The sequence below is a fragment of the Esox lucius genome, chromosome 11, assembly GCF_011004845.1.
Source record: "Esox lucius isolate fEsoLuc1 chromosome 11, fEsoLuc1.pri, whole genome shotgun sequence".
Lineage (NCBI taxonomy): Eukaryota > Metazoa > Chordata > Actinopteri > Esociformes > Esocidae > Esox > Esox lucius.
The window spans coordinates 6266896-6281748 of record NC_047579.1 but is presented as its reverse complement, the minus strand read 5'-3'; the positions used below and the strand labels follow the sequence as shown (position 1 = coordinate 6281748).

Sequence of the window (14853 nt, the reverse complement as noted above, 5' to 3'; positions counted from 1 at the left end):
GATCTGCAACATAAACCACAATAGGCAAGGTGGGGTCTGTGGCAGAGGAGAACGGGTCTGTCTCTCCCCATGTCTCTCCCTCTTTATCTCAATCACGGTGTTAATTGAGTTGTCCCTGGCCCTGCTGTTTTCTGCTCTGGCTGGCATACAAACTCACCCCACTCTCCTCCTGATCTTCGTCATTCACACCTTCCCTGTCTTCCGCCCTCTCCCTCCTTTAACACTTATTCTTGCTCTATCCCCCGCGTTCTCCTCCTCACATCTTCGTCATTGGCCAGCCCCCTCCCTTCTTCCTTCCTCTCCATCACTGGTCACGTGTTGTTAGCATGTCACGGTGTGAAGCCCCGTATATCTCCACGGTTGGTATTCATGGACAGCCTCTGAACTGTCTGGAACACGTGTATGTGCAATGTGCCCTGTAGCCTCCTCTGTCTCTCCTCCCTTGGCTCCCCTCCCTCGGGGCTCTGCTCCTGGTAGTCTTGGCCTAAAGCATTGTGGGTAAAATCCAGCTCATTTCAATGCGTCGTGTTCCCTCTTCATTCGATATCTGTTCTCTCATTTCATTGCCTATGTTCTCTTATTTGGTTCGCACAGTTTTTTCACTTTATTCTCAGTACTCTCACACTTCGTGTTCTCTGTTTGCTTTCTTCGCTATCACTTTGTTCTCTGTCTTCTCTCTGTTTTCTCTCTCTATTCCTTCCGTTTTCTCTGTCCATACTCTTTCTGTTCCCTCGGTTCTCCCATTGTTCAGCTTTGATCCCTCTAAAGTAGCTCAACAGTTTCAATGATGCGCCCTCTTGTTCACGGCCTCTCTGCCTCTCTGCCTCTCCTCTATCTGCTTTCTCTCTGCTCTCTCACTGTTTAGTGGAGTTCAGTGGCGTACAGTGTAGTCCCAAACTGCCCTCTGTTCCCTATTTCCTGTACCTCAGAGCCCCAGGTCCGAGGTAGTGCACTATACAGGTAATAGGTGCAGTTTGGGATGAAACCAAAAACAATAGCCCACTCACATTTACTATTCAACAATCAATAAAAACACTTGAATGAGTAAAGAGAGTCAATTTGTATTCTTCAAGAGCTGTTTTGAGAGAATGACACAGCATCATTTCCATTGCTGTTAATGGTAATACCCTGGTTTCAATGTCCCTCATTTGACTGATTCCAATGCCATGCTTCTCCAGTGTACTCTATTTGACTGATTCCAATGCCAGGCTTCTCCTATGTACTCTATTTGACTGATTCCAATGCCAGGCTTCTCCTGTGTACTCTATTTGACTGATTCCAATGCCAGGCTTTTCCTGTGTACTCTATTTGACTGATTCCAATGCCAGGCTTCTCCTGTGTACTACATTTGACTGATTCCAATGCCAGGCTTTTCCTGTGTACTCTATTAGACTGATTCCAATGCCAGGCTTCTCCTGTGTACTCTATTTGACTGATTTCAATGCCAGGTTTCTCCTGTGTACTGTATTTGTGGGAAATGGAGGTCCATACGCTTCTGCTAATGTCACACAAATTATGTGAGGACTCAAATGGATTTAAGATCTGACACACATGGAGTTGTTTAGCTGAAATAGGATTTGGTGCGTAATACGGGCACAGGTGTCGTCTTTACAGTCTTTTGGCTGAAACTGTTACGGTGTAAAAATTAATATGCCTCTGGAGTTGTACAGTGATGTGTAACAATAAATACAGCTCTGGAGTTGTACAGTGATGTGTAACAATAAATACAGCTCTGGAGTTATACAGTGATGTGTAACAATAAATACAGCTCTGGAGTTATACAGTGATGTGTAACAATAAATACAGCTCTGGAGTTGTACAGTGATGTGTAACAATAAATACAGCTCTGGAGTTGTACAGTGATGTTTAACGATAAATAATAATCTGGAGTTGTACAGTACAGTTTTGCAGTGTAGCATCTCTGAAATTGTAAAGTTTGTGTCTCCGTGTGTGTTGTGCTTCAAGTTGCCCTCCATTTCTTATTGTCAGCTGCAAGAGAGCAGAAGTAAATATTTCATGCCTCTTACATAACTTCTATATGTTTTATTAGTACTGAGGTGATGTGTGGGTTTGTGTGTGAGCTGGCTTCCTGACGCACCAAATATTCCTCTGTCACTCATCACCGTGACAACAGAGAGTCCGGCTTCTCTTATCTTTTCAGCCGGTGTCAGCTCGGCTACAAGCTGACGTGGGCTGACGTGGACAGCTTGCATTCTTGCAACTGCTTTGACCAGTAAGCGACTGACACCTAGCGTTCTAGATGTCTTTGATGGATGAATGACAGCTAGTGTTGTAAAGCAAAAGTGACACCAAAGGTCTGAGATGGGCGACATTTCCAGCACACATGAAGTGTCAGGAGTCTCAGGACACCTATTAGCTATTCCACATGCAGTTAATAAGCTTCCCAGGGTCCAACAAACATGAAATGCATTACAGAGAACAGTTTTAGATTTAAAATTATAGATTTACATATAAAAAGTCGAAAACACCCCTTTTAAAATGCCAGGTTTATGTGATGTAAAGGAATGAGCCAAAGATAAATAATATCAGAAATGTTTCCACTTTTAATGTGACCTATAATGTGAACAATTCAATTGAGAAACAAACTGAAATCTTCGAGGGGGGAAAATTAGGGTGTGCACACCCTCTTATAACTGGGGATGTGGCTGTGTTCAGAATTACATTCAAACTCATGATAAATAGAAGTCATTACACACCTGCCATCATTTAAAGTGACTCTGATTAATCACAAATAAAGTTCAGCTGTTCTAGTAGGATTTTCTTATTGGCATCTCAGAGCAAAAGCCATGGTCTGCAGAGAACTTCGAAAGCATCAGAGGGATCTCATTGTTGAAAGATATCAGTCAGGAGAAGGTTACAAAATAATTTCCAAAGCATTAGATATACCATGGAACACAGTGAAGACAGTCATCATCAAGTGGAGATCATGCTTTGAAGCTGTTTGTCTTCTGCTGGAACCGGGCCTTAGTCAGGGTGGATGGAATTATGAACAGTTCCAAATACCTGGCAATTTTGCCACAAAAGCTTTAGGAGGAAGTTCACTTTTCAGCACGACAATGACCCAAAGCACATATCCAAATCCACAAAAGCATGGCTTCACCAGAAGAAGATATACGTTTTCGAATGGCTCAGCCAGAGCCCAGACCTGAATCCAATTGAACATCTGTGTGGTGATCTGAAGAAGCCTGTGCACAGGAGATGCCCTCGCAATCTGACAGATTTGGAGCGCTTTTGCAAAGAAGAGTGGGCAAATATTGCCACGTCAAGATGTGCCATGCTAATAGACTCCTACCCAAAATGACTGAGTGCTGTAATAAAATCAAAAGGTGCTTCAACAAAGTTTTAGTTTGAGGGTGTGCACACTTATGCAACCAGGTTATTGTGAGTTTTTTTAATGTATTTTTTCCCCTTAAAGATTTCAGTTTGTTTTTCAATTTAATTGTTCATGTTATAGGTCACATTAAAGGTGGAAAAAGTTCTGACATGATTTATCTTTGTCTCATTCTTTTACATCACAAGAACCTGGCATTTTAACAGGGGTGTGTAGACTTAATATATCCACTGTAGATACCTATGTACGGTGTATATACATGTAAACATAAAAAATAACAAAGTATACAGATGGGTGACTTACAGATAGTAAAATAAATTGGTCACTGGATGTATTGATGCATATGAAAATGATGTGAATCAAATGCTATGGCCTTCACTGTCACCAGATCTCAACTTAACACATATGGGAAATTTTGGACCGACACGTTGGATAGCGCTCTCCACCACCTTTATGAAAAACACCAAATGAGGGAATATCTTTTGGGAAAGACACGTAGAATCAATTCCAAGTTGCACTGAAGCTGTTCTGGTGGCTCATAGTGGCCCAACACCTTACTGAGACCTTTGATTTGCCCCCCGTCTATATAAAGGACACAAACAAAAGCATGATCTATTTTCATTATTTAACTTAATTTAAGTGGTTTATTTAACAAAAACTTAGATTTCATGTGTGCAAAAATATGTGACCCGTTCATTAAGTAGCTTGTGGCACCTCCATTAGTAGTAATAATTTGGAGTAAATAACTCCGATAACCACTAATCAGTCTCTGACATATTTTTAGGGGGATTTTTTGCCCAGTCCTCCTTATAGAACTCATGTAGTGCCCTCTTCAAGTTCTAACCAGAGCATCTCGATTGGATTAAGGTAAGGACTTTGACTTGGCCCATTCAAAACACAACTCTTTCTACTGAGCCATTCTTTGGTAGATTATCCTAAATGCTTCGGGTTGTTGTCTTGTTGGAAAACCCATTTTCTGCCCAGCTTTAGTCGTTGACTGATTTATTGACATTCTGTTCAAGAACCTCCTGGTATTCCTCAGAAATCATGGTTCCCTTGATTATGTGCAGTCGACCAGGTCAAGAGGAGGAAACGCAGCACCAGATCTTGACACTCCCACCACCATCCTTGACTGTTGGGATGAAGTTCTTTTGGTGGCTGTGTTGGCTTTTGCAGTTTTCATTGTGGACTAAACGGTAAATTTCAGACTCATCTGTCCAGAGAATGGACTTCCAGAAACCTTCAGGTTTGTCCAGGTGGTCTCTGGCAATGAAGATAGTTTCATGTTTTTTTTGGCAGCAGAGGCTCCTTCCTAGCAACTCTTCCATGGATGCCATTTCAATTCTGTGTTTTTATTGTTGAATCAGGCACTGTAACCTGAGATGCAGCAAGGGAGGTCTACAAATGTCCAGATGCAATTTTTCTGGTGGATCTTTGGGATTTTATGGAGGGGCATCCACTGTTAAATGCTCTCCATTTCTTTATTATTTGCCTCACAGGGGACTGATGGGTTAGGGTTAATCATCTTTTTGAGATGGTTGTATAGCCTTCCCCAGATTGATGTGCTCTCACTACCCTTGTCTTGATGTCCTGTGAGTTTTCCTTACCTTCTCTGGTGTGTTTTGTATTATATTGTATGGGTAAGACCAAACTGACCAAACAGGTTTCTTGTCTCAATTTATCAGAGTCCCGCTAAAACTCTTTCATACAGATATCTCCTTTGATTGGGTACTTTGGTACCCATTTATTTACCCATCTGATTTTACTCATCCTGCTTGATTTGACCAATGCAACTTGGGGTTGATTCATATCTGCAACTGCTCAGCTTTTATACTGGAGACATGATTTCCTGTAAACCAACATATGCAGTTGGTAACCATGTAAACACATTTACAGTATGTATGTTTGTATTTGGTTGAGTTTGATGTCCCTATGATGTGGCATGTTTTTTCAATTTCAAACGTTTTTTTAAAGCTGAACTTTCTGGCTAGGGTAACCTTTTGTAGCGTATCATCCCACAAAGACACGGCTCTTAGTGCACATTTAACCGATGACGCGGCTCTTACTGCACATTTAGCTGCAGGGAAACCAAAATAATATTATTCAAATCACGTCACATCGATCTAGCAGCGGGTCTCAGGTGGATTTCTTTGCGTATACTGCCAGGGTGAAATGTTTCACATGTATAATCCTGTTCTTTGGTGTGAAAAAATATTTTCACACCAATATTTGATATTCTTTAATACTGTGTGAAACATTCTAATAGATGAAATGAGTGTGACATCCAAGCATTTTTCCTCACACTTTGCCACATACGACCAACTATTATAAAAACCATATAATATCTACTATTATTGACTGGGTAGGTTGTTTCTTGGAGGATGGTTGACTGGAAGCTGTGGTATAAACCACAAACTCTGCTTTTTGTTTGATTACATAAAGGGTACGTTTTCTCCATGAGGATGATTTGCTGAAAGCCGTGGTTTATCAGACAGTGCAGGGCACCAAAGGTATGACAGCTTCATTTTTACTGTTTTAATTACATTGCATAAAGACTGCTCTGAGGTTTGTGGTATAGTGCCACTAAAACATATCTATGGACTGTATCCAGACACACACATAGTTGTGTTTTGTTTAAGAACAGTGTTCTATGGACAATATATACAGTCCCTTTGGGTCTTATTCCTTAAATATATCTCCCACTTTGTGTAGCTATTAGCATATAGGCCAATGTGATAACTGTCATTTGGTTGAGAGAAAGGCTTCTTCTTCAACCTTCCCAATTAAACTCCAAATTAGCATATGGCTTTCGGACAAAATTACGTCATAATTACATCCATCATGTGCCGATTAATTTAAAAAACATTGAAATCACATGCAAGTTTGTTTTTATCTACAACCCTGTAACATTTCTCAGTTTAAACATTTGATATGTTGTCTTTGTCCAATTTTCAATTAAACATAGGATAAATGATTTGCAGATGATTGCATTCTGTTTTATTTGCATTTTACGCAGCATCACAACTTTTTTGGGAACAGGGTTGTATATAAAAAGTACAACTGAAAGATAAACTCTGGAATGTACTGGGGAAAAACTGAATGTTGCCTAAACTAAATGAATGGAACCAGACAAAAAAATGTTCTTATTTGTCCATGGCCAGTTGCTCTTTTATAACACAACACTACACTAGGATTAGGAATGTCCTCTCACGTCTTCCCAGATATGCTGTCTCCTTTTGAATATTTAACTCTTCTTTACGGATTCTGTCCTGTCACCTTAATGAACGTTATTCTTTACAGATTCAATCCAGTCTCTTTAGTTAATACTAGACTTTACAGATTATGTACTGTCTCTTTAGTTAATACTAGACTTTGGTCTCTTTGGTGAATCTTAGAATACAGATTCTGTCCTGTCTCCTTAGTTAATACTAGACTTTACAGATTATGTCCTGTCTCCTTAGTTAATACTAGACTTTACAGATTCTGTCCTGTCTCTTTAGTTAATACTAGACTTTACAGATTCTGTCCTGTCTCTTTAGTTAATACTAGACTTTACAGATTCTGTCCTGTCTCCTTAGTTAATACTAGACTTTACAGATTCTGTCCTGTCCCCTTAGTTAATACTAGACTTTACAGATTCTGTCCTGTCTCTTTAGTTAATACTAGACTTTACAGATTCTGTCCTGTCTCCTTAGTTAATACTAGACTTTACAGATTCTGTCCTGTCTCCTTAGTTAATACTAGACTTTACAGATTCTGTCCTGTCTCTTTAGTTAATACTAGACTTTACAGATTCTGTCCTGTCTCTTTAGTTAATACTAGACTTTACAGATTCTGTCCTGTCTCTTTAGTTAATACTAGACTTTACAGATTCTGTCCTGTCTCCTTAGTTAATACTAGACTTTACAGATTCTGTCCTGTCTCTTTAGTTAATACTAGACTTTACAGATTCTGTCCTGTCTCTTTAGTTAATACTAGACTTTACAGATTCTGTCCTGTCTCCTTAGTTAATACTAGACTTTACAGATTATGTCCTGTCTCTTTAGTTAATACTAGACTTTGGTCTCTGTAGTGAATCTTAAAGATTCTGTCCTGTACACCGAAGCGAGGGATAAAAAGAGCTGTGTCAACTCACTCCTTGCCGTGTCCTCATTGAATCTCAGACATGTAACTTGAACAAGCCCCCGTCCCACTCATCACACCTCGGCTAAGGGTGGGAGAAATACAGACTGTCACCCGCCCGTCATCAACTAAATCTCTCCAGATCCTCCCAGTACACCTCAACTGCCTTCTTAACAACCCTTATCACAGCCAGAGACAGACGGTTGTGTTGTACGGTGGATTAAAGCCGTGACGTTTTAAGTGTTGAGAGTCATAGGAAATTCAAAGGTGTTAGGATCAGCCTTTCAGGGTTAATCTTTGTAGAGGCAGTTGCTTCCAGTAATTGATGATGTGTTTTTGGGGGATCTGTAACAGCATATTTACTATATTTCTTTCTCCCCTTATACGTAAGGGATTGGGGTTCCTGTGTGTTTGTGTGCGTGTGTGTGTGCGCGTGTGTGCGTGTGCTTGTGTGTATGTATGTGTGTGTGCGTGTGCTTGTGTGAGAGAGAGAGAGACGGGCCCTCAGGAGAATAGACTGCTATGAATCACACTTAATCTCTGTAGGGAAAGGAGTGTCTGGCAGAGAGGACGCTGTAACTGCCCGCTCACTCATGGTAGTGTGTGTGTGTGTGTGTGTGTGTTATGCTTGTCCATAGCTCTACCCTGTAACAGTGTGCTCTGCAGCAGGAAGGTCAAGCTTTCTGTCCTGAGTAACAGATGAGGATTAGGGCATGTCTGGGGTGAATGTGTGTGTGTGTGTGTGTGTGTGTGTGTGTGTGTGTGTGTGTGTGTGTGGTGCTGACATGGCGTTGCTGGTGTTTGGGAGTCTAGGCAACATGGACAGGTTGACTGTAAGGGGTCTGTAGATTGCAGGTGTTGCACTGTTTGGTTATCTTAGAGGTAACCAGAGGTTACCATGGTGATTCAGCAGTATAAGCCAAATCAGGGCTGATTGCCTGAAAGCCAGGGACCATATACATTGCGTTGGTAACCAGTTTTCTAACAGCAATGCAGGCATCTCGGGGGTAGTGGTGTGTTGCCAGTATATTACGGCTAAATGCTATACCCTGGAAATGTTGATGTGTTGTGCTGAAGAAAATCTCTTAGTCGTGGTATATTGGCCACACACCTCACCTCCTCATGCACTATTTCTTAGTTATACCTACTACTACAATACATGATTATAACATCCCGTAATGTTTATATGTAAAGCATTTTTTGTTATGATGTCACAAAGAGGTCATTGAGAAGTTTGGAGGTTTATCGAAACATAACACTGGTCTACTAAAGACCAAAACAAATACAGTAGCCAGGCACTGCTCAGGGTCAGGGGTCATGAAAAGCATTCCTGGGTGGAGGACACGGGGCTGTTGGGATCCTTCAGGGTCAGGGGTCATGAAAAGCATTCCTGGGTGGAGGACACGGGGCTGTTGGGATCCTTCAGGGTCAGGGGTCATGAAAAGCATTCCTGGGTGGAGGACACGGGGCTGTTGGGATCCTTCAGGGTCAGGGGTCATGAAAAGCATTCCTGGGTGGAGGACACGGGGCTGTTGGGATCCTTCAGGGTCAGGGGTCATGAAAAGCATTCCTGGGTGGAGGACACGGGGCTGTTGGGATCCTTCAGTGTCAGTGCATTGCACTCAACCTTTGCTCGTAACTGAGTGTCATTTTAATTTGAAGCATTTTACTGTGTATGTTTGTGTAATGCATGTGTGTGAAAGATGATGACTGGGGAATTTCTGCCTATTTTCATGTGCGGAAGTGGGAAATTTCATGGTCAATGTTTACAAAGTATGTATTTTACAAAGTATGTATTTTACAAAGTATGTATTTTACAAAGTATGTATTTTACAGAGTATGTATTTTACAAAGTATGTATTTTACAAAGTATGCGATTTGTATTTATTCATGAACTTAAAGGCCATCGAGGCTCTAAAGTTAACATGTCCACTATCTGAACCTCTAAATCTAATTGTCCTAACTATTGGCTCAATTTTCATGAGGTGGAGGAAACCCAAAACACTTGATTGCCAAATTACACTGTATTCTCTGTATAGCGCTCTGTATAACAGGCCATCCTAAGGCTGCAAAAAAAATAAAATTCCATCAGAGAGATAGCAGGAACATTAGTAGTGGCCAAATCAACAGTTTGGTACATTCAGAGAAAAAAATCTCGGCAACACAAAAAGTCCTGGACGTCCACTGAAAATAACAGTGGTGGATGATCATAGAATCCTTTCCACGGTAAAGAAAAACCCCTTCACAACATCCAGCCAAGTGAAGAACACTCTCCAAGAGGAAGGCATATCATTAGCCAAGTCAACCATAAAGAGAAGACTTCACGAGAGCAAATACAGAGGGTTCACCACAAGGTGCAAACCATTCATAAGCCTCAAGAATTGAAAGGCCAGATTTGCCAAAAAACATCTCAAAAAAGCCAGCCCAGTTCTGGAACAGCCTTCTTTGGACAGATGAAACTAAGATCAACCTGTACCAGAATGATGGGAAGAAAAAAGTATGAAGAAGGTTTGGAACGGCTCATGATCCGAAGAATACCACATCATCTGTAAAACACAGTGGAGGCAGTGTGATGGTATAGACATGCATGGCTTCTAATGGCACTGGGTCACTAGTGTTTATTGATGATGTGCCAGAAGACAGAAGCAGCCGGATGAATTCTGAAGTGTACAGGGATATAATGTCTGCTCAGATTCAGCCAAATTCAGGAAAGTTGGTTGGACGGCGCCTACTTTACAGATGAACAATTACCCAAAACATACTGCGAAATCAACCTGAGGGTTTTTTAAGGCAGAGAAGTGGAATATTCTGCAATGGCTGAGTCAATCACCTGATCTCAACCCAATTGAGCATGCATTTCACTTGCTGAAGGCAACTTAAGGCAGAAAGACATACAAACAAACAGCAACTGAAGACAGCTGAAGTAAAGGCCTGGCAAAGCATCACAAAGGAGGAAACCCAGCGTTTGGTGATGTCCATGCATTCCAGACATCAAGCAGTCATTGCCTGCAAAGTATTTTCGACAAAGTATTAAAAATTAACATTTTATTGTGTTAATTTGTCCAATTACATTTGAGCCCCTGAAATAAGGTGACTGTGTATGAAAATGGTTGCAATTCCTAAACGTTCCATATAATCTTTCTGTTCAACCCCTTGAATTGAAACTGAAAGTCTGCACTTCAATTGCATCTCGGTTGTTTCCTTTCAAATCCATTGTGGTGGCTTTCAGAGCCAAAGTTATGAAACATGTCAGTGTACAAATATTTCCAGACCTAAATGTATATACGCAGAAGAAACAAACTTATCTAAATGGATTTATTATAAATGCATTCTTTCACTTATCGTTCAACTTTTCATTGAACGGCCATTTTGTGGTGTGTGAATATATTACGTAGTTGTAGTGTACCTTCAATCCCCTTTGCGCTCATCTCTCTCTTCTTTACTCTGTCAGTCTCTCTTGCTTTAACCTGGTCTCTCTGTTCTCTGCGTTTCTCTAACATGGTCTCTCCAACTCTCTCTCCCCATCAGGTGAAGAAGTTGACTAAGTACCTGGATCCCAATGCTCACGGCAGGATCAACTTCAAAGATTTCTGCTATGGAGTGTTTGCCATCAAAGGTAGTAACTGGAGACAATGTGTCTCCTCTTTACCCTATAGCTGGTCCTTTTACAGCATTCCAATTGTGTGTGTGTGTGTGTGTGTGTGTGTGTGCTTTCGTCCGTTCATCCGCTCAGAGATGGCATAATGTTCCCAGTCAGCAAAGCAGCGTTCCAACAATAGGAGTGGAAGAAAGGGAGGACAGTGACGGACAGAGGGACGATATAGAGGAGAGAAAGGCAGCCTGTCACAACCTAACAAAGCCCCAGTATACAGTATGAATGTCTGTCCCTCTTATGCTCAGCCTGTCACAACCTAACACAGCCCCAGTATACAGTATGAATGTCTGTCCCTCTTATGCTCAGCCTGTCACAACCTAACACAGCCCCAGTATACAGTATGAATGTCTGTCCCTCTTATGCTCAGCCTGTCACAACCTAACACAGCCCCAGTATACAGTATGAATGTCTGTCCCTCTTATGCTCAGCCTGTCACAACCTAACACAGCCCCAGTATACAGTATGAATGTCTGTCCCTCTTATGCTCAGCCTGTCACAACCTAACACAGCCCCAGTATACAGTGTGAATGTCTGTCCCTCTTATGCTCAGCCTGTCACAACCTAACACAACCCCAGTATACAGTATGAATGTCTGTCCCTCTTATGCTCAGCCTGTCACAACCTAACACAGCCCCAGTATACAGTATGAATGTCTGTCCCTCTTATGCTCAGCCTTAAATTATTTAACCTGCATTTTTGCAGTTGTGTTTGTGTGTGGCCCATATAGGGTATATGTATTTTTTTCTTTGTGTATAAATAGCTGGCATTGTGGAGCACAGAGAGACAATACCCATGCTCACAGGACGCCCTCTTAAAGGGATAGTTCACCCTAGAATACACACAGAACACCGAGCACATGCCTCCCTTCTAAGCAAAAAGGAAAGGAAGGTATTGGGTTCTTGGGAATCACCAGTGGGTGTGCGCCAACCCGGGCTGCATGCCCATGGGATGGTGCCCTGCTTGGCGACATGTTGCCCCTTCAATGACAGAGAGCGTGTGTGTGGGATGTTTTTTTACTGAGGCCCGGAGCCCTCCTAATGAGCTGAGCTCTCCATCTCTTCCCTGTCCTCCCTCATCCCGCTCTGAGATCAGCCCTCTGTGAAGAGATGAGGCTAGCACTGAGTAAATCGGGCTGCTGTCGGACGGATGAGACTGGAGTCAGTTGGATGGGGTTGCTGCTGGAAGTATGTGGTTTTGTCATGTGTTATTAGGGGGTATTCGATGGAGAAGGCAGCATCAAACGGATGAGGCTAGTGGAAACTGAATTGGGCTTGTGTCAGGGGATGTGTTACGAGATGGATGAGGCTAGTGTCAGATTGATGAGGCTAGCGTCAGATTGATGAGGCTAGCATCAGATTGATGAGGCTAGCGTCAGATGGATGGAGTGATTTTCAAGGGTAATAGATGAATGAGGCTAATGTCAGATGGATAAGCGTGGCATCATATGAATTGGGGTCATCAGATGGAGGAGGCTAGCGGAAAATGGGTAAGACTAGCATAAAATGGAAGAGGCTAGTGTCAGGGTAGGAGATGGAGGATGCTAGTGTCAGATGGATGAGGCTAGTGTCAGATGGATGAGGCTAGTGTGGGGTAGAAGCAGAGTGAGTATGTGATCTTCATCTCTCAGCTGGGTTTCTATTCATTCGTGCGTTTCCCCTGTCTTCTCTGGCCATTCTTTAATGTGTGTGTGTGCCTCGGTGTCACTGCGCTCTTCTGTGTGTGGGATTGAAAGTGGAATAGCCTTTTAAATGATTCAAAAGAAGCAGCATTTATCCACTGGAGTGGAGAGAGAAGAAGAAAGTGTTTGACCCTATGAGACAATGACCAGGAAATAGCTAAATGAATGCGGTCTACCGCAGCGCTCACAGAACACAGAGGGTTATCCATCCTCATCTACAACTGACTCAAAACATTAAAGAAAGGCCAGAGTGGACATTCAACATCCAATTCCAGGAGAAAACTGAGCCAGGTTGAAGATGACTGGATCCCCGGAAAACAGGTTGTTTGCATTTCATGGGGACTCCGCGGAGGGAGGGCTGGGGGGAAACACCTGTAACTAAACCTGGAGCTGTTGGGCCATTTACCTCAGTTGTATTGTTTGAGACTGTCAGCGTCCAAATAAAGACATCAGCGCCTACAAAGCTCCCTGATTGGTCAAATGGTGTTTCCCTGGATGTGCACTCTGTGGTGTCCCAAATTGCACCCTGTTCCATTTGCTGCTCCCTACTTGCACCTCCAGAGGTGTGTTTATATATCCAGGGAATAGGGCACCGTTAGGGATGTGCCCATAGGTAAGTGCCTCCATACACTGAGCCATACATCACAACTCCAGCCTTGGGTAGAAGTATGAAAGGCGAGGAGGATAAAATAGGACAGACCACCTGAGGAAAATATGGCCTGGTTATTACTCAACTTGTCATTCGTTTACTTTCTTCTTTCTCTCCTTCTTTCTCTCTCTCTCTCTCTCTCTTTCTCTCTTTCTCTCACACACTCTGTGTTCCAATCTCCCTGTTAGGGTGTGAGGAGATTCTCAAGACAGCTCTCGGCCCTCGTAGTGTTACTATTCAGACGGACAATGGATACATCTACCAGGTAAGATACTTTTACAGGACATCTACCAGGTGACATAGTTTACCGGACATCTACCAGGTGACATAGTTTACCGGACATCTACCAGGTGACATAGTTTACCGGACATCTACCAGGTGACATAGTTTACCGGACATCTACCAGGTGACATAGTTTACCGGACATCTACCAGGTGACATAGTTTACTGGACATCTACCAGGTGACATAGTTTACCGGACATCTACCAGGTGACATAGTTTACCGGACATCTACCAGGTGACATAGTTTACCGGACATCTACCAGGTGACATAGTTTACTGGACATCTACCAGGTGACATAGTTTACCGGACATCTACCAGGTGACATAGTTTACTGGACATCTACCAGGTGACATAGTTTACCGGACATCTACCAGGTGACATAGTTTACAGGACATCTACCAGGTGACATAGTTTACAGGACATCTACCAGGTGACATAGTTTACCGGACATCTACCAGGTGACATAGTTTACTGGACATCTACCAGGTGACATAGTTTACCGGACATCTACCAGGTGACATAGTTTACAGGACATCTACCAGGTGACATAGTTTACCGGACATCTACCAGGTGACATAGTTTACCGGACATCTACCAGGTGACATAGTTTACCGGACATCTACCAGGTGACATAGTTTACAGGACATCTACCAGGTGACATAGTTTACAGGACATCTCCCAGGTGACATAATTTACAGGACATCTACCAGGTGACATTTTTACTGGACATCTAACTAATACATTTACATGATGTCTGTCAAGTGTCATGACTTTACATCACATTTTGCGATTAATATACACTAACATTACATAGCATATCCTAACAAATCTACCAAGAGGCTTAACTTTACAGCACATCTATCGGGTACCATAACTTATCATGACATCTACCAGGTAACAAAATGTTCTACAAGTTCAACATGACTTTAAATTACAAGACGAAAGGCTACAGCACAGAACCGATTCTTATTTACAACAACAACCTTGGAGAAATTAGGGTTAACTGTCTTGCTTGGGGACGGAATGACACATGGTTATTTTCTTCACCATCTTTTCAAACAGTATCAGAGTGATGGTACTTTTTGAGTTACTGTTTCTTTCTTACCACTCTCC

At 42.2% G+C, this 14853-nt stretch overlaps 1 protein-coding gene across 1 annotated transcript in view; it reads left to right on the top strand.

Moving 5' to 3' along the window:
- The window catches only part of rab11fip4a (RAB11 family interacting protein 4 (class II) a), a 62237-nt gene that overhangs the window by 7812 nt on the left and 39572 nt on the right, over window positions 1–14853 (top strand). Inside the window, exons 2-3 of the mRNA XM_029123786.2 lie at window positions 11003–11090; window positions 13645–13721. Of these exons, the coding sequence (XP_028979619.1) occupies window positions 11003–11090; window positions 13645–13721 (165 nt within the window). The remainder of the gene's footprint in view (window positions 1–11002; window positions 11091–13644; window positions 13722–14853) is intronic.